The sequence below is a fragment of the Pelecanus crispus genome, chromosome 1 (assembly GCF_030463565.1).
Source record: "Pelecanus crispus isolate bPelCri1 chromosome 1, bPelCri1.pri, whole genome shotgun sequence".
Classification (NCBI taxonomy): domain Eukaryota; kingdom Metazoa; phylum Chordata; class Aves; order Pelecaniformes; family Pelecanidae; genus Pelecanus; species Pelecanus crispus.
In genome coordinates this window covers 85,621,890-85,647,016 of record NC_134643.1, presented here as the reverse complement: position 1 = coordinate 85,647,016, position 25,127 = coordinate 85,621,890, and the positions used below count along the sequence as shown (strand labels likewise).

At 44.0% G+C, this 25,127-nt stretch overlaps 1 protein-coding gene across 1 annotated transcript; it reads right to left on the bottom strand.

Moving 5' to 3' along the window:
* Nucleotides 1-25,127, bottom strand: YBX3 (Y-box binding protein 3). The gene is made up of 9 exons (XM_075725340.1): nucleotides 24,872-25,127; nucleotides 20,928-20,991; nucleotides 19,174-19,207; nucleotides 14,104-14,193; nucleotides 13,326-13,448; nucleotides 6,764-6,855; nucleotides 1,299-1,470; nucleotides 565-665; nucleotides 1-118 (listed from the first exon to the last, which is right to left on the bottom strand). Exons 1-8 carry the CDS (start codon nucleotides 25,125-25,127, stop codon nucleotides 600-602), a joined length of 897 nt encoding a protein of 298 aa, XP_075581455.1. The 3' UTR covers nucleotides 1-118; nucleotides 565-599.

Sequence of the window (25,127 nt, the reverse complement as noted above, 5' to 3'; positions counted from 1 at the left end):
TTTTTTTTTTTTTTTTTTTAAGTTCCCATGTTTCAAATCTTTGCTTTCATCATCGCTGTTGACAATTTATTGCTTGAGTGTTTCTTTGGTGTTATTCTTGAGTTGTATTTCAGGACACCTGTTGAAGAGCCAAATTTCAAAAAAGAAGGCAGTTTAAGTTTCATTTTCCTGTTGAAGAGGTGGGATGTCAGGCAGAGAGGGAGTTACCATAGTAAGAGACAGGATAAGCATGACTGGCTTATGCTATCTGTAAGCTGAGAGTTCAGTACCTTCCTAAAGCAAAACATTACTAACTCATCAACAGATGCTATTGCTATATAGACCAGACATCTTCCTGAAAAATCAGACTGATAAAGCAAAAATGACTTTGTGACAAATATAGACACAGAGACAGAAGAGAGAAAGAAGAGAAAGCAGCAAACAGTTCCTTGGTTTGCCTATACAGCACTAAGAAGTTATCACAAATATCTAGCCATACATAAGGGCATGTGGCCAGAGTCCAAGTCCTAGAAGTATACACAATGCTGCTTCAGCTGGAGAACAGGAACAATCTATATTCCTTACCTGAGGGATGGTAAAGGTGCCTGGGGAGCCGGACATTACTCAGCACCACTCTGCTCAGTCACTGGAGCAGGATTTTCAGCAGGTGTTTCAGTCACCTTTGTCTGAGACACAATAAGCCTTTATTATAAGCAAAGACTCACCTCCAGACCCTTCCTCTTGTTCAGTGGTAGGGCCAGCATAACCCAGGTTTTAAAATAATCAAGGTAGATGAATGCTCAGAAAATATTAACTATAGGAAATACACTGAAGTTTAAGTGTTACGCAGCAGATTCTGTCAGGGGACCACCTTAAGTAGATACGGAAAGTCTTTCCTCATTAAGGTAAATTCTATGTTTGCAAACAGTTCCGTGAAATTGTCTGGTTCAAGCAGTTCAGGAAATGGATCTGGAGCTTTCAAATCCATCTCTTATACTACATACAGACTGAAGGTTTGAGGAAGCTGGAAAACACAACTGCTTCTCTCCAAAAAATATTTGTTACAGTCTGACCCCAATTAAGAACTTACACAGAAGCAACCCCTATCCCACTGCTGGTTCCATTTAAGCTAAACTGCTCATTCTCAAATAAGTCCACAAGGAACAGGCAATGAAACCAGCCAGCACTTTGGACTTGGCCGTCAGACTCCTCCAGCACACCAACAATACACTTATTAAAACTCCCACAGGACAGAAGGTCTTGAGCACTCATCCCATCAAAACTCTGCCTCTGCCACATTTTGCCAGGAGCATGCTTACCTCTTTTCCATCCTGAGCTGGAGCATTGGGTGGACGAGGTCGACGCCGGTAGTTGTATGGGCGCCTATACCCACGGCGAAGTGGCTGCTGACTCATAGCATTGGCCTCATGATGGTTCTCTTTGTTTTCAGCCTCTCCAGCCACTGGGGCAGGGCGTGGACGCGGGGGCCCTCTGAAGAGGGGGAGAAATATGTGTTAAGTATGACAGAAGCCTGAGAAGGTTAAACTACCATAATTTTAGCCCATCAAAAACCTCTCTGATCAAGTACCATCTGTAACAATTTTGAATGCTAGTAAATCATCCCTTTGGAGTTCAGCTGGCATATAGTTGGAAGGGAAAGACGCATTTCATTGGGTTAGACAAGCAACCTGGGCATCTCTTCACTCCTGAAGCTACATCAGCATATTCTGCTGTCTGGCCTACAATAAAGAGGTAGTTAGCCCACTTTGAATAGCTGGCTAGGAGAAGAAACAAGGCAGTAATGACCACACAGGCTGACTCTGCCAAGTTAGCCTTGGACTAGCTATATCCCAGTCCAGCCCTATTCATAATTAATGCTGCAATCCCTGGGAACAGCAATTCCACCTAAACCATTCCTGGATCTTCCTTCTTTGCCTTACGTTGCCCCTCTTGACCATATAAGAGTGTAGCATGTATCTCAGTTAGGCAAGCTGGACCTCATTAACACTAACATGTTAATGACATAAGGAGATCTCTGGGATTGGTTATTCAAAAGACGACAGGCTTTTGGTTTGGAGCTACAATGTGTGGATACATACTACAATCTAAAACTATGGTCTACAACTTCCTCAAGGGGGACAATGGAGAGGGAGGTACTGATCCCATCCCTCTGGTGACCAGCAACAGGACGCAAGGAAATGGAACGAAGCTGCATCAGGGGAAGTTCAGTTTGGACACTAGGGAAAGGTTCTTCACTGAGAAAGTGGTTGGTCACTGAAACAGGGTGCCCAGGGAAGTGGTCACAGTACCAAGCCTGTCAGAGTTCAAGGAGCATCTAGATGATGCTCTTAGTCATATGGTTTAGTTTTAGGTAGTCCTGTGAGGAGCAGGGAGTTGGACTCAATCTTTACGAGTCCCTTCCAATTCAAAATGCTCTATGATTCTGTAAGCTGTCCGTGTTCCTGACGTATGCAAGAGTATTTCATCCTATTTCCAGTATAAACAAAGTATGTTTATAAGTTGTCAAAACACAGCTGAGAGTGATGGCAAAGTCATCACCTACTATCTAGTTCCCATTAGCTGGCTTAGCTACTCCACAGCTATCCCATCGCAAAAAACAATTTCCCTTTTCCAAAGGAATCTAACATAAAAAGCACAAGTGTCACTGATTTAGTGCATGTAAATGCAAGCAATATTTATCTGTTAACTCAGATTCTGCACTCATATTGGATACAGTAAGCCATCATACCTCTTACAGAGAAAAATGCATCAGAAATGCATACATCCCCATTAGCCATGGACAAATTATCCTCACCCATATGACATGCAAAAGCTCAGGTGCCTCATTGTACCTGGTGTGGTGCTATTCCTGACTGCCCAATGCTATTGAAGACTTTCAGGAATAAAATTTATTCTGCTCAGATCCCTACAAGCAGCAGCATCAGTATTACCCCAATTCCCACAAATCCTACATAAGAGATCCAACTTTAACACAGACATTCACAGATAGAAAAGCTCAGAGTAGAGGTGAAAGGCTTATGGTTCTAGATCCAGCATCCAGAAGGATGGATCCATTTTGCATGGAACAGGTAGTCACTGGAATTAAGGACAATCTTCAGCTTCTTGTTGCTCTTGCACTGTTACTGACCTCTTGCTGTTTTTGAACAAACATGCATACAAAAAAAAAATGGGGATTACATCCATTTCATAGTTCATCTAAATTCAATGTTGGAACTTGTCCTCTTCAGCTAGTTGATAGAAAAACAAGGACAAGATAAAGAGAAGCAAGTGAGTGAATGGCAGACTAATACAAATCAGCTCCTTGAAAGCAGAATCATAGAACAGTTTGGGTTGGAAGGGACCTTTAAAAGGTCATCTAGTCCAAACCCCCTGCAATAAGCAGGGACATCTTCAACTAGATCAGGTTGCTCAGAGCCCCATCCAACCTGACCTTGAATGTTTCTAGGGATGGGGCACCTACCACCTCTCTGGGCAACCAATTCCAACATTTCACCACCCTCATCACAAAAAATTTCTTCCTTATATCTAATCTAAATCTACCATCTTTGAGTTTAAAACCATTACTCCTTGTCCTATCCCAACAGGCTCTGCTAAAAAATTTGTCCCCATCTTTCTTATAAGCCCCCTTTAAGTACTGAAAGGCCACAATAAGGTCTCCCTGCAGCCTTCTCTTCTCCAGGCTGAACAACCCCAACTCTCTCAGCCTGGCCTCGTAGGAGAGGTGCTCCAGCCCTCAGATCATTTTTGTGGCCCTCCTCTGGACCTGCTCCAACAGGTCCATGTCCTTCTTGCGCTGAGGGCTCCAGAGCTGGACGCAGTACTCCAGGTGGGGTCTCACCAGAGCAGAGTAGAGGGGCAGAACCACCTTCCTCAACCTGCTGGCCATGCTTCTTTTGATGCAGCCCAGTATTCGGTTGGCTTTCTGGGCTGCAAGCGCACATTGTTGGCTCATGTCCAGCTTTTCATCCACCACTACCCCCAAGTCCTTCTCCACAGGGCTGCTCTCAATCCCTTCATGCCCCAGCCTGTATTGATATCAGGGGTTGCCCTGACCCTGGTGTAGGACCTTGCACTTGGCCTTGTTGAACCTCATGAGGTTCACATGGGCCCATTTCTCAAGCTTGTCCAGGTCCCTCTGGATGGCATCTCATCCCTCAGGCATGTCAACTGCACTACTCAGCTTGGTGTCATCTGCAAACTTGCTGAGGGTGCATTTGATCCCACTGTCTGTGTGTCTGATGAAGATATCAGACAGCACTGGTCCCACTATGGACTCCTGAGACACACCACTTGTCACTGGTCTCCATTTGGACATTGAGGCGTTGACCACTACCCTCTAGATGCAACCATCCGACCAATTCCTTATCCACCAAACAGTCCACCCATCAAATCCATATCTCTCCAACTTACAGAAAAGGATGTTATGGAGGACGATACCACAATACTTTATGAAGAACACCAGAGAAAGTAATCCAGTGTTTTATTTAACTTGTCATTTGTTCTCCAATATAAAACTTGTGGAAGCCAAGAATCTGAATGAGCTCTTCCATTTAAAGGAATTGAATAAAAGAAAAAGAGTGAGGCAACATCTCAAAAGGTATGACAGTCAGAGGCTGACTATTTCACACTGATATTTTTAACTACACCAAATTCCTCAGCTATGGAATTGTTCCCTCAGTGTCGAGTCTGGAAGCTGGAGTGATCACGTCAGAACTAAGGCTGGAAAAATGAAGAAAACAATCCTATACTTGCCAGTTTAAGATATGACTAACACAGATGACTCAGCAACTTAATCTGCCTATCCCACTGGAAAGCATCAGTGTTCATGTGAACTCCAAGGGATCTTTACTAAGAACCTAAGAATTGCCTATTGGGTCTTTGAGTGTCCATTTATCCCAGTTCTATGGATCCCTAGGGAAAAATAAGGACAAGGAAACCTACTTCCCAAAGAGCCTCGCAGCCTCCAATTGTTTTCCACCCTGCGGGTTTCCTGAGCCAGAGAGTTTGCCTATTTAGAGATATCACAATATCTTCTAGCTATTTGACAGTCTTCCCCAAGCTCATTCAAGCTTTTAACATCTCCGATATCCCATGGCAAAAAGCTCCAGCAATCTGCTGTATGCATAACATGAGTCAGCAGTGCATCACTGCAGCAAAAATGGCAAACGGATCCCGGGCTGCATCCACAGAGGCATTAGTAGCAGAGACATGTGAACATCCCACTCAGCACTTATCAGGCTGCACCTGGAGTACTGTATCCAGTTCTGGTGCCCACAATTAAGAAAGGAGGCAGACAGACTGGATACAGTCCAAAGGAGGGCCATTATGATCAAAGGGCTAGAGAAACTGACTTATGGAGGAGAGACTGAGGAAGTTAGGTCTTTTCCCCCTGGAGAAGGGAAGGCTTAGGAGGGAACTCAGTACTCCTATACTTAAAGGGCAGCTACAAAGAGGACAGGGGCTCTCTCTTCACAAGGAGCCACACTGAGAAGACAAGGGGCAACTGGTACAAGTTGCACTGGGAGAGGTTTCATCTTGATATAAGATAGATTTACAGTCAGGGCAATCATTTACTGGCATAGCCTCCCTAGAAATGTGGTAGAGTCCCCATCACTGAAGGTTTTCAAGATGTGATTGGACAGGGTGCTAGATAATCTCATCTAGGTTCCCTTTCCCACAAAAGGTTCAGTCAGATAATTTTTTTTTGAGGTCCCTTCCAACCTGAGCTGTTATTCTATGAACCTCCCTTTGTTTTTCAGCATGTCTCCCACTCCCTTCATTGTGTTATTTTATCAGAAGAAAAAGCAAAAACAATTTCATCCATCCTTTCCATGCCACTAATTATTCTGAGGACCTCTATAATCTATCTTTGTCTCTTCTCCCAGCCTCAGAGCCCTCAGTCACTTTCGCTCTTCACACACTGCCCAGCGCCCCCCCCCCCCCCGCCCATCATTTTGATGAGTTTTATCTTGTTATTCTGGAAGCTCTGCAGTCTCTTTAGTACCCCCTTTCTCCAGAAGTTCTACCAAGAGTAACTCTAATAATCCTATTTTGTTATCTTCTACTTTAGCAGCCCTCAAGGAACCTAAACTTTAAATCTTGACTGACTGCAATAACCTCCTCTAGCACAGGATACTACAAAGTAACTATAATGCCACCATATAGTCTAATGGCCTTTAAGAGATAGGACACACCTTCAGTTTTTACTGAACAGGAGGCTTTCTTCTGTATCTACAAGTAGCACCAGTGCATAAAACCAAGCCTGCGTGACAGGTAGGACTGAGGTGGATGTGCATAAGCTACTAGTCCAGTGATGAACTGCAAACTGCTATGTGCAGTCCACAAGAAGTTACAAAGTGCACCCTGCCCCTGCAGATGGTGGACCTACCTGTCCCAGATCAAGTGGGATTTAGAATCATTAGTTGTCCAGGAAAGTGTAAGAGTTCAGCTGGGAAGACACAGACCCTGCAACTCGCTTCAATATGTTGCTCAGTTGTGAGAAGTAACAGGTTACAAAGAATTCTTCGCCCTTTCTTGACCTGTTCCTGGCTCTGAGCAATATATTAAGTACATTAAACAAATTCTACAGTTGTTTCCTTACTCCTGTGGCTCACCTTTCTCCTAATAATTAAAATGCTTCTCACTGTCCCTACCATTTGCATGCACATTAAAGCCAGGGAATACAGCTTCCTGCTCCTAATGAAGCCTGTATAGATCACAAAAGCATCCAAATATAATGATGAGTAAAGGAAGTAGCACAAACCTGCGATAGCGGGGACGATAGGTAGGATTCCTGTGAACTTGTTGAAGTTGTCCTCCTTCTGTGACCCCATCCTTGATTTCTCCCTCACCACCCTACAAACAAAAGAAAACAGAAGACAGAGACAAAGATGAAGTGTTAGCTTATTTCATGGGCAGTGTATTAACTATGAAGCCCAATGATCTGAACACAAGTTCAAAACCAGTATATCAGTACAGAAACACCAGCATACCAGGTAAAAAGAAGCAGATACTCAAAAGGCTTTAATGCAGGCAGAGATAAGAGGACAGAACAAGAGCCAATAATGCTGCCCTTGTTCCTCATAGTAACAGGCTAAGAAAGGCAGAGAACCTGATAGTTCTCTGATGCATATGAAAGTGCATTTCAAGACATGACACTGCATTGTAAGGGGTAAACGTGTTATGGAGAGGCAGCTATTAATCAGGACACTTCCGAATTTGGAAAGCTAACTGAAAGGCATCATGCTGAAACTTGCCAGAGACCAATTCTGGCTTCATTCTACACAAAGCCCCGTTCCACGGAGAACTCCCACAAAAACATGAAGAATTTTAAAGATAGAAAAAAAACCTGTATTACATCATGTCAAATACTCTTCTACACACTCAACATTTTCAACCTTTCAGAGATGCAGTAGTTACCTTTCCCCTTTAGTTGTTAACTGATAAAGCTGTATTTCAGTTTGGGCTTTTTTTTCCTACTTTGTTGGGGTTTTTTTTGTAATTTTTTAAAATGCCAGCCATCGGTAATGTCTGTTTTATACGTTACCTGATTTACAGTTCCCATTGTACTATTCTTCCCTTTCAAAGAAGGAATTTAACAAGAGATCTGGAAACAGAAGTGCATCTTTTGCATCTGATGCAGTAGGAAACAAAAGCTATTGCTTCCTGACAGCCTTCAGTAGTCTACATTAAGTTTGACAGGTCTCCTTCCAATTTGACATAGCTATTTTAACTACTACCATCCTATTTTGCTCTATTTTAACCGGCAATCTCAGGTAACTGTTTGGGTAGTGAGCTTTTCTTTAGCCAAGACAACACAATGATAAACATTTAGAAAGGCTGCAGCATTGTAACAAGAGCTGGAGGTTGTAACAAGAAATCTTGGGGCATTAAATGAACCTCAGGGACCGACCTGAACAATCTTCTCTTCTCACCACAGTAAAATACCCTCCAAATGCATTAATAATTCAAGCACTCTTTGTAGCTTTCCAAGTTTCCAAAAAGCACAGAGACATGGCTTGAAGGCAACTGGAATATTTCACATGCTGTACCTAGAAGAGCTATACCGGCTACTCTTAACAATATGACAGGGTCAGCTGCTGGGGTGAGTAGAGAGAAATCGGAATTCAATTAAAAAACCCATCATAAACAACATCCATTATGTTCTGTCATGTATAAAACTGATCAGGATAACTAAGTATCCACAGGAACTCCCACTAAGTAGGTAGTAATAATAGGTAGCATCTGATAGCAGTAGAGAAGTAAGAGAGACTTGGAACTCAAAAGGAAAATTACACTTCTGAGTTTACGACAGTATTATACTAATATCTACTTTGCAATACCAATCTACCCAGTTTGTATCAAGATGCTTTGTACTACATAACTTTACAGTTTAATAGACCTGTGATGGTGGTCAGAAGCGTCTCAGACAGTAAGGCGAGAAATAACACTGCCAGTATTGTATGTGGCAACAGTGATTTGGAGGTCTTGGGATTTGCCTTTTGTGAAGCAAGGGCTTAATGCTGCTCCTGCTCTCACTCTTTCTCACGAGGACTGGCAAAGCACAGAAACAGGAGAGAGCAGAAGATGTGCAGGGAAGAGAGGACATAAAACTAAAACAATCCTGAACATGTTCCAGCATAATCACCATTTCTCTTCTCCAGGATTTCTGAGCAAGCACACGCTAAATCAGCGCTCGGTTCTAGCACTGCAATGCCGGAAATACAGAACCACAAAGGCCTAGTAGGTCTTGTCTGAGGAACAATGTGCCAGAAGCTAACAAAGCATCAACCAGCCTAATTGTAGGGAGGGGCACACAACAACTTTTTTTTTTTTCCTTTAATCAGCCAGAGCTCTCCTATAGCACTTGACAGTCAGGATCACATTCACAGCTCTTTAAAAGGCAGTATTGAATTTTTACATGATTTTAATGGCACAGCCCAAGTCTACTCCTCCCCACAGAGGGCTGCACTGGAATCTCAGATAAAAGACTCCATCTCCAGTAGGGACAGAAAGAACAACTAAACCTGATGAAGCATTACTTGAAAACAATGCAAACATTTTCTTATTCATCTTGAACTTAGTGTTGCTCTGTCAGTATTTTAAGTGGGTTTGGCTTAAATAATCAGTTGAAAACAGATTAGCAAATCAACTGAATTGCTTAGCCCTTGTGATACTTCTAAAATTCAGTTAAACATATTAGTATCACTGTCAATTGATCTAGGTCTATTGGCCAGAAGTGAAGTATGGCTCCAGAATAAAATAATTATGCTGTCAGAAGTCACTGAAACAGATGCAATTTTACCAGAAAACAGAACCTGAGCTTTGAGGTCTTGTTTTACTATACTAAGTAAGTCTATTAGATTAATTTATTAGGAAAGCTTCATTTGTATTCTTAAAAGCACCACACCATGTCTAGTACACACATGGTCCTGTTCACTCAGTCTCTTCCACAGGAACCTTCTAACTCAGTGTTATACGTTCTAACAAAAAATTAGCTCGTCCTAAGGGACAAATGCATGAAGCTGGCCTGCTGCACTCTACATTTTCCTCTGAAGAAGACCAAGATAGCAGGCAGGCTGTGATTCCCCATGAAGATCTCGCACAGATTTCTCTAACCCTACAAAGGTACAAAATTTTATTGCTGTCCCCCAAAGAAGTTTTGTAAGGATTAACTATAACTGCAATAAGTTTTTTTTACCCACCTGCTTCCCCTATTTTCTTCTTCATTTGTTCTTACATCTCTAGATCAGTCTCTAGCTTTTGTGTACTACTATTCATCTTTTCAGGTCTCCTCTCTACAAGAAATAGTGTCAGCCTATAAAACAGCTCTCAAACTATTCCACTTGTTTTCCAACTCACTGGTCTAGAGGCTTCTTCTATTAGTAATGCACACAGTATGTACATGAGGACATCACTGGTTCTCAAGGTTATTCCATGATTCATTGTCTGTTCTAACATTCTGACTACAGCTCCACACCATGTCTATGGTGTCACAATTTAGTGACAAGCACAGCTTCTTTTCTGTAGTAGGTACAATTAAGAAACTTCTGATATGAACAAGTACTTTCCACAGAACTCTCCATGCAATCCAGATGCAGGTCCACTGGAGCTGGTTAAATACCTCAGATTCCTCAAGGTTCTCCTCGCTGCTGACAAATTCACACAATGTGTTCAAAAACAGACCCAGTAAGTTACATGCAGAGTACAGGAACATTTGAGCTAGCATGGCAAACAGAGGATAGCATCTTTAGTTAGCTTAAAGCATCTTTAGTTAGCTTAAAGCCATGCCAGTAAGCAAGGATAAATCCATTCTTGCTGCACTGCAAGGTTGGACTGGAGTTGCTAACAGACATCAATAAAGAGTTCTAAGTTTCAAGAAGGCCACCATGTCAAAAGTCACCTCAACAAATTAAAGAATTCCGCCCCCCCACCCCCCAGTAAATACAGGATTGATGATGTTGCCAGCTAAGGTCTGGGAAAACCTTTCACCTCTGCAGCCTAGTATATCTTTAAACATAGTGGGCCTGGGTAATACTAAAACCTTTTCCTTGAGGTGTGCAGCAAGTTGCCTGCAGCTGAGTAAATATCCTTTCAGCAAACACAACCCAAGAGTTACCATCAGCAACTCAAACTTGTCTCAGAAATATCCTACAGGACAGTTAGCCAAAAACACTTGCTCAAGTAGAGAGGCACAACCTTTAATGCACCTTTTAATGGGACCATACAGAATAGTGTACACATACTGCTGTGGCTCACGGACCACCTTTCTTCCCCATTTACAGGCATGGGAATGGAAGGGGAAAGAGCAGGCCTTGTTAAAGAAAAAGGGTATTAGGAAGAAGCATCTTTCTAGATGGAGTAGACATACATCAGTTAACACATTCTTCACATTGAAACTGAAAGTGAAAAATCTCCAAAAAGGAAGAAATGATGGCTTCAGATAAGGATTCACTCTACTCTCAACTGATCTATCAAAGCAAGCACACGGGATGACAAAAATACCTGGAAAAGTTTGAGTGGTTTCACTGACCTACACTAGCATAACTTCAGGGACAGTCCCTGCACAGCCCTTTGCAGTCCCTGCAAAGACTTCCTTAAAGTGGAGCTTTGACTTGTTCAAGCAACTATTATGTGAGTGGGTAAGGAGGCCCAACAGAACTGGTTGCACCTCGGAACACAAGAAGGGTCCACTGCAACATGCAGAAAGTTGAGCAGGCATAGCAGAACATCAACTTTGGCTGCACAAGGAACTTCTGACTGAGCTCAAACATGAAAAGGAAGTTTCACTTAATCAAGTCTTACACATACAAAACTATGAGACTACACAGGATACATTCCAGAGTGCTGAAGGAGCTGGCCAGTGTCACTGCCTGGCCAATATCATCTCTGAAAGGTCACAGCAATGAAACAGAATTTACTCTTAATTTTAACACGATACCAAATCCAGAGGAGCATTCAATGCATTGATGGGAAGGCCTGACATTCAGAGGCTACTCAGCAAGCTGAAAAGAAGGACCAACAAACCTCATGAACAATGGGAAACAATGAACACCCAGGTTAATGTCCTATTGTAAATTATCATTTGCAAGTTTTGAAGGCTGCAATTCTTACAGAGTCAATGATCCCAGAGAAAGAGCAGTATGTTTTAGGTTATGAAATAAGAGATGACTTCATAAGACATCAGGCACCAATAACACAACAGCTAAGGTGTGGTACCCACACCAAATCAGTCTGGGGACTCAGATATAAGTAAGCCAAGGGAAGACAGTGTAATACCACAATTTGTTCCCCTTGCGTACATCTTCAAGCACCAGGATCCAAGTGTGATATAGTGTCACATGCAAACCGGATTTTTAGCTGCATGAGTTTGCATCAGACATCCAAGAGAACATGTCCAAACATGAGTACCCTGAGACTGAGCGTTCCCTATGTCCAAGCTGGGTCTCACATTATCACTCTTCAAGCAGAAACAGCTGCTTTCCATACTCAGCAGTACACAGGGTTGTCCAAGCCTTAATATGTCTGCTCATTTAAAATCTGAAGCAGCTCCAAGACAACACCAATACCACCAACTAAAGCATCACTTCCAATAGAGACAGTTGAGGGAGATTTTAATCTCAGGGAGCAAAAGGAAACAGAATCAATACTGGAATGTAGCTAGTTGATGAGCTAGCAGGTAAGACCAGACACAAAGAGTGCTGAACAAAACCAAGTATCCTAGTTCTTTGTCACTTGGCCTGAAAGCTGAAGCTGCCAACTGTATCGCCACAAAAACAAAGATGTACTCAGTAATAAGCCATCAGTTACCCACACCAACTTCTAGCCGTCTCCAAGGGACTCAAAGAACACCTTTCACATTTAAGGCTCAGTGGCATCCAGCAGGATTAAAGAAAAGACCTCATGATAGCTAGTATAAACAGCTAGGCTTTAAGGAAGGATTTGACAACATTTATTCTGTTTGCCCCCCATGCTGGCAACTCTGTAGAACAAAATGAGAAGAGAGTTATGTTGTTTGGGCAGAGACTTCCACCAGGGCTCTCATATTGGATCACTCACACATTTCTGCAAGCAATGATCACAGACTCAACTATTAAAGCTAATAAAGCCTGGAGTATATTCCAGTTTGTTGGATTGTTCCAGACACCAATTTAGCACAAGCACCATGTGGATAGGAGTAGCAACTGCTAGAACTACAGCCATGTACTTCATACTTACTCCTCCCTCTGCAAAAACTTGCAGGGAAGCTGCTTAGGAAGGCTTGCAGATGTTATGCACAGTGGTGCATAGCTAGTTTAAAGAAAAAATACATTATCTTTACACTGAACTGCTGTAGGCAGAAGCCTATTAAGGGATAATACATGGAGGTTTCAACTAGTTGGTCAAAGTAGTACAACACCATGCAAAAGCAACAAACTTCTAAACAAATCCTGTTTTCCAAGTAACCCTTCCAAGTTAGGGTTATGCTACTTAGAGTAATAAATCCTTCCCCTTGCTTCAGGTAAAGGGCATGGTGAACCACTTAGGTGTCTCACTCCTTTGTGTGTACTCTTCGAACAGATACCTTAAAACTCAGAGATGCTTTTAATGCATGCTAGAAAGACATGCCAAGGAAGGGCCTACAGGACACCCAGTAATAGAAGGTATGAGTATCAACATCAATGATGTGCTGGAGGAACCCAGAGTATTACTGAAGAACACTCACAACTTAGTTAAGCATTGACAGTTTACTATATGCCAGTGCTGAACCTGTCATTCCCTCTCATGAGGGGATCAGAAGACTGCTGAGGAGGTAGGATAACCACCACTAAAGAAATTAAACTTACACTTCGAGGTGGTCCACGGCGTCGGCCAAAATAGCCACGTCGATAGCGGCGCCGGTCTGCAGCGTAGCGGCTGCCTTCTACAGGGACTCCATCTGGACCAGTGACATTAGCTGCTTCTGCACCCTAAAAGGCCAAAAGAAAGTAAACCAGGGTGGTATGAGAAGAGAACAACCAGCTACAGGGAGAAGATGAAACAGGAAAGAGGCTTTTTTGCATCAGTTCCAAGCTACAGAGATTCCTTCCTCCCACATAGTGCAAAAGCAAGTTTGTTATTGTCAACCCCATAACCAAGAGTTATGATCGTGAGTTAAGACCCTATTGGCCAGACTGAGTTCAGAGGAAAAAGCAAGGAGTAACTGATTAAAGACCAAAAGAAAAGACCTCAGAAAACTCAAAAAAGTTTGTGAAAGTAGAAGCACAAAGAACTTCTTACAGTTATTAAGCTACCAGACTCCAAGACAATACATACTTCAGGGCAATACATACTCAGTTAATGATGGCAGGCTACAAGCTCCAAATTCTCTATGAAGTAAAAGTTACAGATTCTGGAAGCACTAGGAATCTAGTTAGAGTTCTGATACGTATCTAGAAACACTTCTTAATGAAGCCTTTAAAAAAACATATCTTCCACAGGAAAGCTGTATGAATGCCACCCACCCCAAGGATTAACACATTAGACAAAAAACCACCAGATACACAGCTAAGGTTCTGTGTTACTCCCCACTAGAGTGATGTTAACTCTGTTGGACCACGCCCTTAAGTCTCCATAATCTCTTACCTTCTCTCCCTCGACCACATCAAATTCTACAGTCTCTCCATCACCAACACTGCGCAGATATTTCCGTGGGTTGTTTTTCTTTATTGCCGTCTTTAAAGAAAGAAGATACAGAAAAAATACCTTAGACATTCATGCCTGTAGATGAGGGAAGGACAGTATTCTCCTGCTACAATCCCAACTCTACACACCAGATCAGCTGTCACACTGAGACATTTCAAATACATTGATGTCTCTCTTATTCCACAGGCCCTCCAATACTCAGTTCAAGGTTTACTTCTTTCTCAATACCATGAGTTTACAAATCAGCTGTTGCCCCAGGATCCCCTCTGTCAAGCCTACTAAATATTTCTGTATGAACAGAGTTCACACTGAGTGGTTGATCTCTTGCAAGCTGTACCAAGGCAGCTCCAGCAGCAAATGTCACCCATGCCTTCACAGTCATCAGGAGACCTGTAGACCACCTACAGAGAACTTAAGGCCAGGAGCACTTTTGTAGAAGATGACATTAACTATAAGGTATCACGGCAACTCCTAGTAACTAGAGAAGACTTACTATCTGGTGTAACATAAATAAGCATTTTACCTAAGCACTGTAACGGAGACCCCCAAAAATTAGGTGAGTCCCTAAAGAACACAGAAATAGTACCAGAACAATCACAGTCTTAGTCATCTCCTGGACGGAAATCCGAAAATACTATTAACAACATGGCTTTGGATCAAAACCGGCTGAAAATGTCCTCAGACTCACAGGAACAACTCAAACCTCCCAAAGCAAGTTTCAGCCTGTCAATTATGGATGCCTTTCACTCTGTGGAGTATTTCTAGGATTCCACAAAAGGCAGTTAGCAAGACAAGCCTACTATCTATTCACTAGGTACAGGTTCACAAACTGAAGAGGCTGGGGGAGAAAAAACCCAACCAAAACCAAAACACACATATTGTACAAGCCAATCTAGTAGCCAGCTTTTTACCTCAGTTCTTAGATTATTAAAGAACAATTCACTTTAAGTTTCCCCGATATGAGCATGTTTTGTTAGCGTGAAAGAGGCAGGTGCAGTTCCAGTAGACAGAAGCACACATGGAAATACAGGGCACAAATCTGGCTTAAGAAATGGGATGTAGGGCAGAAACAGTTGTCATATCTATCTGCAGTTCAAGAAAAACAGGCAAAATGAAGATAGTTGAGTTGTTGCCTGTGTGTGGCAACTACGTTCATTCAGTCAACAATAGCCCAAAAATACTTCCCACTGAAGGAAAAGCTCTAATCAGTTTAAAGTTGAGCTTGACCAGTTTAGGAAAAGTATTCTTATTGTTGCTGAACACAGTCCCCTTTGTGTTTCAGGCAATAGGCCAACAAGTCTTTTTATCCCTACATCTAGCCACACCTTTCCCTGTACCCTGCAGTGTCCCTGAACAGCTTAAGGAAGAATGCAAGAGTGTACATATTATTGCTACCAAAGCAAAAACAACCCAAGAGGTTGTTTTTCTTTTTTTTTTTTTTTTTTTTAATACAGGAAGAGAACGAGCTGCTTAAGTGAATTCTTTTGGGAATTACTTTACAAAGCAAACTCCCACCATCAGCTGAGACAACTTTGTTTGCTTTTTGCCAACCTATTAGCATAACTGCACCATTTCTAAAATCAGCTGAAGTGCTAGCTTTTCTGTAAATGCTATATATCAATACTAAAATCATTATCTTCACTGCAGATTAAGGGTTTAATTCTTTCACCACCACTTGTACCAAGACAACTGACTCGAACTCATTAAGACTTGTGCTCTGCATATGACGGAGATGTCAACAAGCTGTGTTTCAGACTCCTCCCCCTTCCTTTTAAGTGCAGAGGAAGAAAGGACTACCAGATTTCTTTTCAGCAGAAGGTGTACTTAAGATTAATCAAGCTCCTGAAACATCCTCCAAGAAGGGTAATGGAAGATAAATTCAACAGGATTACACATGTTCTGCTCCAGCTTTACGGACAGAAACTTCAAAATTCAGATTTGCAATTGAATAACCTGCCAATAGGAGACAGAGGCTGCCATACAGTAGGCTGATATTTGTTTTATAAAGGCAACAAGGAACAATTTTAACTAAGTCCTAGAATTCAGAGCAGAAGCTATAAGGCTTTACTGCTTACTAACTCAGCTGCAGGTAAACGTTACTGAAATAAGGTTCTAACAAGCCTAAGCTCTAAGCTTGATGAAAAGACTTTTACTCTGTATATCCAGAGGGGAGAGAGCACTATTGTCCCTGTTACTGTTCACCAGCATCCTGCAGGCTCCAGCTTCTTTTGAATTAAAGACAGATGTTTTGTCTTAACAAAGACAGCACTCAACAATTAAGACAGAGCCTTTCCTTTCCCAGGGGGACACTGATGAACAGACAGCTTCAAGAGTCTTCAGAGCTAGTTCCGTATTTTGTTTGGAAGAGTTCTTTCTATATCCTTGTGATGTCTCCACATCATGAGCACATCCAGCACTGTCACATCAGTAGCCAAAATTTGTTACACCAGTTACTGGTGCACATACACCAGGCTGTACACAATGAATACAATCCAACAAAGTGACGAAAAAGAAAGACCTGCACAGAAGAAGAGATTGACTCCTCCTCACTGCTTACGATTCAAACTATGCCTGATTAAATTGAACTTCTCTGGCTACTGACACTTTCAATGGTGTTAAATTGCAAGACCTTCCACACCCCAGACACACTCCACCCCACAAGGCAGATGGATCCCTATTGCTCGAACAGACACAGTGCCCTAGATAGCACCTTTCATGAACCACACGGACAAGGATGCAAGCAAGATGAAGCAGGTGAAGAATTGCCCTTCCCTAAAACACTGCTTGGGTCCCCTGCAAGACAAAGGGTTAATTCAAAGCAAGCCATGCATGCCCTAAAGAGAAAAGCATTTTAATCTGTACTGGGTTTATAAATAGCATCCAATAACCAGGCACTGAGCATTAACCCCCATTCCAATCATGAGATCGGCCTGTTCCCTCCCCACTGTGGATGCGTGCTGGGGAGGCAGGGAGGAGGCTGTATCTATTCAACTAGGTCAGCCTTATTCTGAAGGGATCAGGCATGTAATCCAGCCCCTCCCGGGACAGGCGGGGAGGAGGGGCACAAGCGGCACTCGCCATAGTGGAGAGTGAGCTCGCAGCAGGATGTTTGCTTACGCGTTGGATTTGCCTCCCTCGCCGGGCGGGCCCGTCCTCTGGCTCTGCCGAGCCAAGCACTCAGGCAGGAGCTCCAGCCAGAAAGCCCCAGGCTCTGGTAGCGAGCACGTTCATGTACAGGAACAGCTCGAGATGGAAGAGCTGGGGAACACCCGACTGCAGCCAACCCGGGCCAGAGTGGGAAGCATCTGCTTTGCCACGCACAGCCCACCAACAGGGTTAGCCAGATGCAAGCTTGCACATGATGTGGCATTTCTGAAACATCAAGCCAGTTTTGCTCAGTGCTCACTACAAGAGGATTTCAGCCACAGGAGAGAAGTTACACACACATTCCCCCCCTCCCCCCCCAGTTTATATTTATGTGAATAATCTCCACAGGTGAAGGAGACAAAACAGCTCAGACAATACTAGCTTGCTGTGGGCCTTCACCATTTGGGTCTCCACAAACACCCTTCCCACGCAGCACAACTGATCCATGTGACTTCTGTCATCAGCACAACAACCATTTTCCAGGATATCTTGTCACGGGTCTCAGGGAGACCCCATTTGTCTTCAAGGTAGTTTTACACTGCTGCCTATCCCGAACATGTTTCTGCTACTAGAACTCTTCCCACCTTCCCCCGGACACATTCCCATGGGGCTGCAGATGCAGCATCTGTGTCAGTGTTCACATGGCACGCAGTCATTAAGGAAGGAAGGTGACCATTAGAAATTGGTACATGCATTGAGAGCTCTTGCTCCCAGTCCACCAACTGAACTGGGAACGTGTACTGCACACACTTCCTGACATCTTCACTCATTACAGGTACTAGGCCTTGCTCCCTCCCAGCTTCATCTGTTTTAGGGATAACAGGTCTACACCCCTTGACCCAGACAAAGTTATCACAGGCTATTCAGTCATGAAGCCACAAAAACTAAACTAACCTTTGATGTTGACCAGCAAGTTTAACACAACTACATCCACACATATCCTTGTCTCGGAGTGTAAGTTTCCTGGTTACATTTGATGGAAATACTGCCACTTATGCCATAGAGAAAGCTCATGCTTTCAAGAATCACATGGGCCTGTGGACATTTCATATGGGACAAGCTCCAGGGGCAATATTTCATCGTCTGGTGAAGTAAAAGACTCAGATGATGCAAAACCAGATCCAAGCCAACTAATCAGCTTATATCAGTATGGAGACAGCATCCTCTGTCTTCCCATTAGTTGCCTGTGACCCTAGAGTCAGAGTATAAACTTAGAACAGCCTACTGACAGTTCAAGGAAAGTTAGCCAATGACAAGCCGCTGGGCAACCTCTCTCTGCTTGGGCACACTTGGCACACAGCCTTCCTCCTCTTTTTCCTAAGAGCAGCTGCCTCATGCAGCAACAGCTGATGGCAACCCAGGCTGGTCAAGAGCCAGACTAGATCACTTTCTCTCCAATACCAGGGAGGGCAGACACAGAACAGCCCTGCGAATGAAGAGAGTACAAAGAAACAGAAGACACAAGGAGAAATGGGGGGGGGGCGGGGGGGGGGTGGGGGGGACGACAGACAACAAGCAGCAAGGTATTTACAAAACAGAGGAGTCATCTCCCCAGGGAAGGGACAACAGAACAAAACAAAACCACACCAAAAAACACCAAACCCAAAACCCTTTAGTGTTCAAATCAGAGCAGTCAAAAGAAAGTATGAAGGGTTGTAATACCTACTCCTTCAGTTATAACTCCAGAGAGAAGGAAAACATACCCTAATATTCCTCCCTGAAAATGTCAACATACATGTCCATTCAAGGTATTTGTGGTAATTATTCCAAGAAGCCAGGACAAGGTTGGATGGCTGTTTCAGGAAGTTGCATTAGAAACCTATCACAGTGCACATCTCTTAAGTACAATTACTGCTGTCTTACCTGATGAACAAACACATCTTCTTTGGTATCATTTCTGTGAAAAGAAAGTGAGAAGTCGTAAGAGTTTAGACTTAAATAGAAACCCCTGACTTCACAAGTGAAACCCTCCTTCCCCCAGCCTGTAGTACATCCCCTGGATTCCATACATTCTGTGTAAGTCTATGCTACCAAGACCCTGCTCTGAATTTCCAGGGTCATATGCTTGACAGCAGAAAGGACTCCCCACCCTTCAGAAGGGTAAGGGGACAAGGGGAGGTTCTCTAATCTTCTGGCAAACATTCAATATTTTGTTTTGACACGGGGCAGAGTTAACAACAGGACTTGCTTGCCTTTCACTATTCTACCCTCCCCAAAAAAAATTCCACAGGGGCTGCAACCTGAGCTCTTATCCCAGAGGTCAAACAAGACTATCAACAGGACTGGCCACAGCTGTTAACAGAGCTCTCCTTTCAGTGAAACTCAAAGCAACCATGCACAAGAGGTGTTAGGCGAATCCATTGGAGGGGAACCCAGACATGAACATTAGGTTGTCTGGATTAGGCCAGCCAGCCTAGGCTTCCACACGCAAAACATGGAGACAGGGCTGAGACCTTGACTCCATGTTCCCATACAACAGAAAGAGCCTAGACCCTGCTGTCTGTTCACTCCACTCCTCCTCTGCAGAGGGAACAGACGGGTCAAAGAGTTTGTGAAGATAATGCATAATCCAAAACTTGTTGCACTGGACTGAACTAATAGTAGACTTCAGCTTAGGAAGAAAGCTAACAAGTTATTACACAATATCCAGCTGAAGGCTCTCACCTCAGCTGCTATGAAAGACTTTAGAGTACTTCCTAATTCAAGCTTCTTCTAAAGCTTACATAACACTGGATAGTAGTCTCCAGAGATGGGGATTAACACTGTACCAGAACTGGCTTCAGATCCATGGAACAGGGCTCTTCTACCCCTTTCTACAGGGTCCAACTTACCCAAATCTACCTGCTATGTAACAGTTCAAGGACTTCCAGGACAAAATAACTTGACAGGTACGTCTTTTGCAAGACAAGCGTTCACCACGCAGGAGCTTCATTTTTCATGAAGCACACAAGACATTTAAGCCCCTCAACCCCACAGATATTCCAGCCTTAAAGCCAGAGTTTTTTCCAGTAACTTGGAAGCGTGGGTCTTGTGCACCTACGGTTGGAGTGTGATCAGCATCACTTACAGCTATTTGGATTATCAATGCCATTCAGAGGTTTGTTCATGTTAGAGGAGAAGAAAAACAAGATACAAAGAGAGAATTTCTGTGAACCCAGGCCTAGATATCTTCAGTTAGATGACATCAGAGATTCTCAGTGTATTTAGAGTAGGTACTTTGATCAATCAGTTAACACTTGAATTTTTATCCAAAAGTATTTCCCCTCATCCTCCAACCTTACTTGCACCTTTAAAAAAAGCCAGGCAGTCATGAAAGAAAATACAGTTCATTACAGGTGTAGTACAAGTAAACAGGAGAAACAAGTAACAGACTAAATTTGTAATGAGTTTGACCCTTTCTGTTTTCTTCCCATACGCACAACCTTCAATGGGGGGTGGGAAGAGTCCCCTGAGATGATATCCAAGTTTGCTGGATACCTGGCCAAATCTGGCTGAAAACTGCATGAACCTGTAGTCAGGTCCTTGGGTCTCTGCTGCAGTTACTAACGCATGGCATACTATCTGTACCATGAGTCTTAGTACAGTATATAAATACGACTATCATAATTTAAACATACCTGTTGATAAAGCCATATCCATTTCTGACATTGAACCACTTGACTGTGCCAAGAACTTTGGTGGCTGGAAAGAAAAAGTTGAAGAAGTTACTCTAAACCATAATGAAGTAAAAGAATGTTACAAAAATACTGGCATACCTGCACATGAAGTCACAACCAGACCTATTCTGCTCCCTTCACACTCAAAGCGTACCTTCATCTCCTACTTCAGTTTATACTAACACAGTAGCAGGAAGCGGTGCTTTCACTTGCTGCTCTTCAGCCAGGAGTTTACCACACAGCACCTAGAATGAAGCCTGGCTCTATTTTCAGAATTGGCCATCCATCCCTTCTCTTTTTTATTTCTTATCCAGAAATGGGCAGTAAAGCTGAAAATCCCACTGCCATTCATCAGCTCTCTTTAGCTTAGTAGCTAGACACAAAACATAGCTGAAGAAAGTTGTTTAAAAGTTTGCTCTTTCACTCAAGAGTTAACCCTTCCTTTCTTCCTTGGAAGCCAGAACTGGCCAAAGAAGCAGTATCAAGCACCATGCAACTCTCTCAAGCGGAGAGGCAGCAAGCACATCCTTATTTTGGACAAGCTCTTTCTTGCACTGTCAAGATCACTCTAACCACATGAGACCCCACAAGATGTTTGGTTGTGGTGGTTTTTTTTTTTTTTTAAATATTCCTACTTCTAGAGATCTTCTGTGATTTACCAGTTACAAACTGAACAACTGTATGTTCCAAAGCTTCCAAGATCAAGACAAACTCCTGTCTCAACACCAAAACAGCATTTTACTTAAAAGCCATACTGCAGTGTCTTATAGGATCTGGCGAAACCTGTTCCTCCCACATATAGGTACGTGTGGGAGGAACTCAACAGCAATGGAGGTAGTTCAACCTCTCCTTCCCTCTCAGCAACAGGGTGGAGACCATAAACTTGTGCTTTTCCAACCTGTAGGAAAGGGAGAATTTGGGGCTCTAGACTTTAATAGATGTTACTTATTACATAGCATGACCACAACAATCTAAATCTACATCATACTTATTTGATAAGGGTCTAGTCACCTGGAGATGACTGCTTGTTAAAAACCTTACATATGTTTGGTGGGTGGGAGGAACTCAAGAGACAATTAAAAGGAAAACAGTCTAGAGAGAATCTCCAGTTCAGAAGGCCAACCCATTCTGCTAGAGACAAGAACACGCCGCAAATTGCTACTTTCATCTGCTCTACACCTGCATTCTTCCCTAAACATCCCCTAGGAGATGACAGAGCTAGACAGACCTTTGGTCTCATGCAGTCTTGCCATTCTTATATACCCCTCCGACAGACAAGAAGAGCAACCTCTTCCTCCTCCCCTAAATACAGGGTTAAAGTAGGAATGTTTGCTGATAGCAGTCCTTTGTAATACTGTTGCTGTTATTGAAAGTAGTAACGGGCCGTTTCTCATTGCACTTTTAGAAATTAAGGTTTTGCTCTTCTTTAAATATGCAGATTTTCTGCTAAAAAAATTGTATTAGAATAAGCAAAACCATGTTAAGACTGAGACAGTTATTAGAGAAAAGGGCTCTACCTAGTACAGTATCCATTCCCAAGACTTCTCATTTACAGAGATAAAACCCTAAAGTTTCACTGGCTAGCACCGATTCTGTAACAATAACAGTCTTCAGCAACATTTATAGTTGTGCTTTTAGGTTTATTTTCATGGAGACATCCCTAGGTACAGACACTTATTTCTACCACAGAGGCACTGGCTACATGCAAGAGCTCACTGCACTAAGACAAGTCAACAGGGGAAGAAGAGAGGGAAGGAAAAAAAGGCCCAGAAACAGGTACCAATGGCACATGCAGGTTTTAGCCTGCTTTAAGAAACAAGGCTAATACCACCGATTCCTCCACCACCATCCTTTCCCTCCCCCACAAAGCAGCTATCAAATCTGTTGGCCTATTTCAGTCAGATTAGGTAGAGGGTGAGAAATCTAGGAAGCCTGACAAACTCTCAGACGAGCTGGAAAGCTGGTGGAAGGAGAGGTAGTCAAAACTCACTCTACATGGCCAGCTGGCTGCTGATAAATGGAAGTCCACACACACAGCTTCAGAGCAACATTGCTCCTTTTGCACAAGCTGCCAGAGACCGGGGCGAGTCTCTAATACATTCCCTAGAACAGCGTACTGGGGAAATACCATTCCCTACCCACACTAGTCTTACAGTCTCCCCTAAGCGTTACTGTGGGGGCACAATCGTGATGCAATAGCATGACATTGAACATCCACATGGCCACGGTGCAGCCACTGCCAAGCCTGAGCTCTCACAGTGGGGAAAATCAGGCGAGGAGGAGGACAAGCCCAGAGGAAACCATAACCAGTTTTACTGACTAGTCAGAGAAGGCAGTTGATGTGATGACACCTATCCCACCAGCAAGTGAAAGCCCACGTATTTCTACAAGATGTTTCCCTCTGATAGCGTCAGAGTACAGCAATCATCAGCCACTCCTACCCACGCCAAAATAGCCTTTTCATTAGTTTTAGCAAGGAAAGCCAAAGTTTCCTGTGACCAAAGTTGACTAACCTTTATCCTTATTCCTAGAAGTCAGACATTGGGATGCCCTGGGCAAGCATCAGACCTTGTTTCTAATGGGATCTTTGTAAGAGGAGACTTAAGTGAACATAATTACAAGCCCATTAACAGGGACATTTGAGGTGGACTTGAACAAAAGTCCATTTTCAATTAGCATTATCAATGATCCTTCTCCTTACAACTCCTGCTAAAAAGTTTGCCTAGCAATAGGGACAGTGTGCAAAACCATCACCATGGTGGGTTTTTTTCCTGCTAGACCAGGAAAGGCACTTGTGCCTTGACTTCCCCCTCCAACCCCCTTCTCCAAGCAGTAACAATAGGTGAGCAAGATAAACACATTACCAAGAATTAAACAAGCCACATTAAGGCAAGAAGCAGCCAGACACACCAACAGATATGGATGTGCCTTGACTGATTAGTGACAAATCGGATAACAGAACGGGGGCGGGGGGAAATCACACAAACCATACATCCAATTTCCATTTTGCTAGAATCCTTCCTTCCTACCTCAGCTACAGAGAAATCTTTTACCTGGCTCCCCTATCTGCTGCAGTAAGACCTCACTCTTTCCTCTCAGAAGGGAAGATGCAGTCTTTCCTTACTGAACTTCAGGACTCCACACTAGCGGTCAGCCTCAGCTTTGCCTTACTAACCTCTTAAAGTTACGCAGTTTATAATAAAGAGCAGATCCCTATTTCCGCTGCAGAGTGAAGCCTCGTCCTTTTCAACAGGTTGATCCTGTTTAAGTCAGGATGACAAGAAAACACGCTAACTGCGCAGTGGGCTTGAGCACCGAGACAGCAACTTGGCAGCTCGCTTGCCTCTGTATTAAGTTAGAGGCTAAAAATGAATAAATAAATAAATAAATAAATAAAACCCCCACCACAAACCACTAATCCTACAGGCATTATTAAAGCAGTGTTCTTCAGAGACTTAAGAGTTGTGCAAAGACCTGAAGATCCAAGGGGGACACACGTGGTTTACCAGCAACCCCCTTCCAAGGGGATATGCCCCTGCAGGGCACGGTGCCGGCGGCAGGTGCCGGGAAACCCCTCAACATGGCTGCGCTTCGTTCCCTAACCCCGCCCGGTCCCGGAGAAGCGCCCGGGGCCGCGGTTCGCGGCCCCGGGCGCTTCTCCGGGACCGGGCGGGGCAGTGGCCGCCGCTGCGCACAGGTGCTCCCGCCCAACTCCGAGCTGGCGTCCCGGCCTGAGGAGGAGGAGGAGGCGGCACGGCCGCCTCCCCCCCAGCGCAGCCTGACTCACAGCCGCGGGGGGGGGGGGGGGGGGGGGGGGGAGAACGGGGCTGGGCCCCGGCCATGTGCTCCCCCCGCCACCCTCCGCAGGTGCCCCGGGAAGTTGGGAAGGGGGGCCCGGTGCTCACCCAGCACTTTCTTCTCCGTCTCGGCCGCGGCGGTTTTGGTGGTGGTGGCGGCGGCGGCGGCTGCAGCAGCGGCGGCGGCGCCGGGGGCCGCCTCACCAACAGCCGCACCCGGCGCGGCGGCGCTGACGGGGCTCTTGGGCTTGGCGTCCGGGGCGGCGGGCGACGGCGGCGCGGGGGGTCCTGCCGGGGCAGCGGCGGTCGTGGTGGTCGTGGCGGTGGTGGCGGGCGCCGGGCTGGTCTCCGCCGCTTCGCTCAT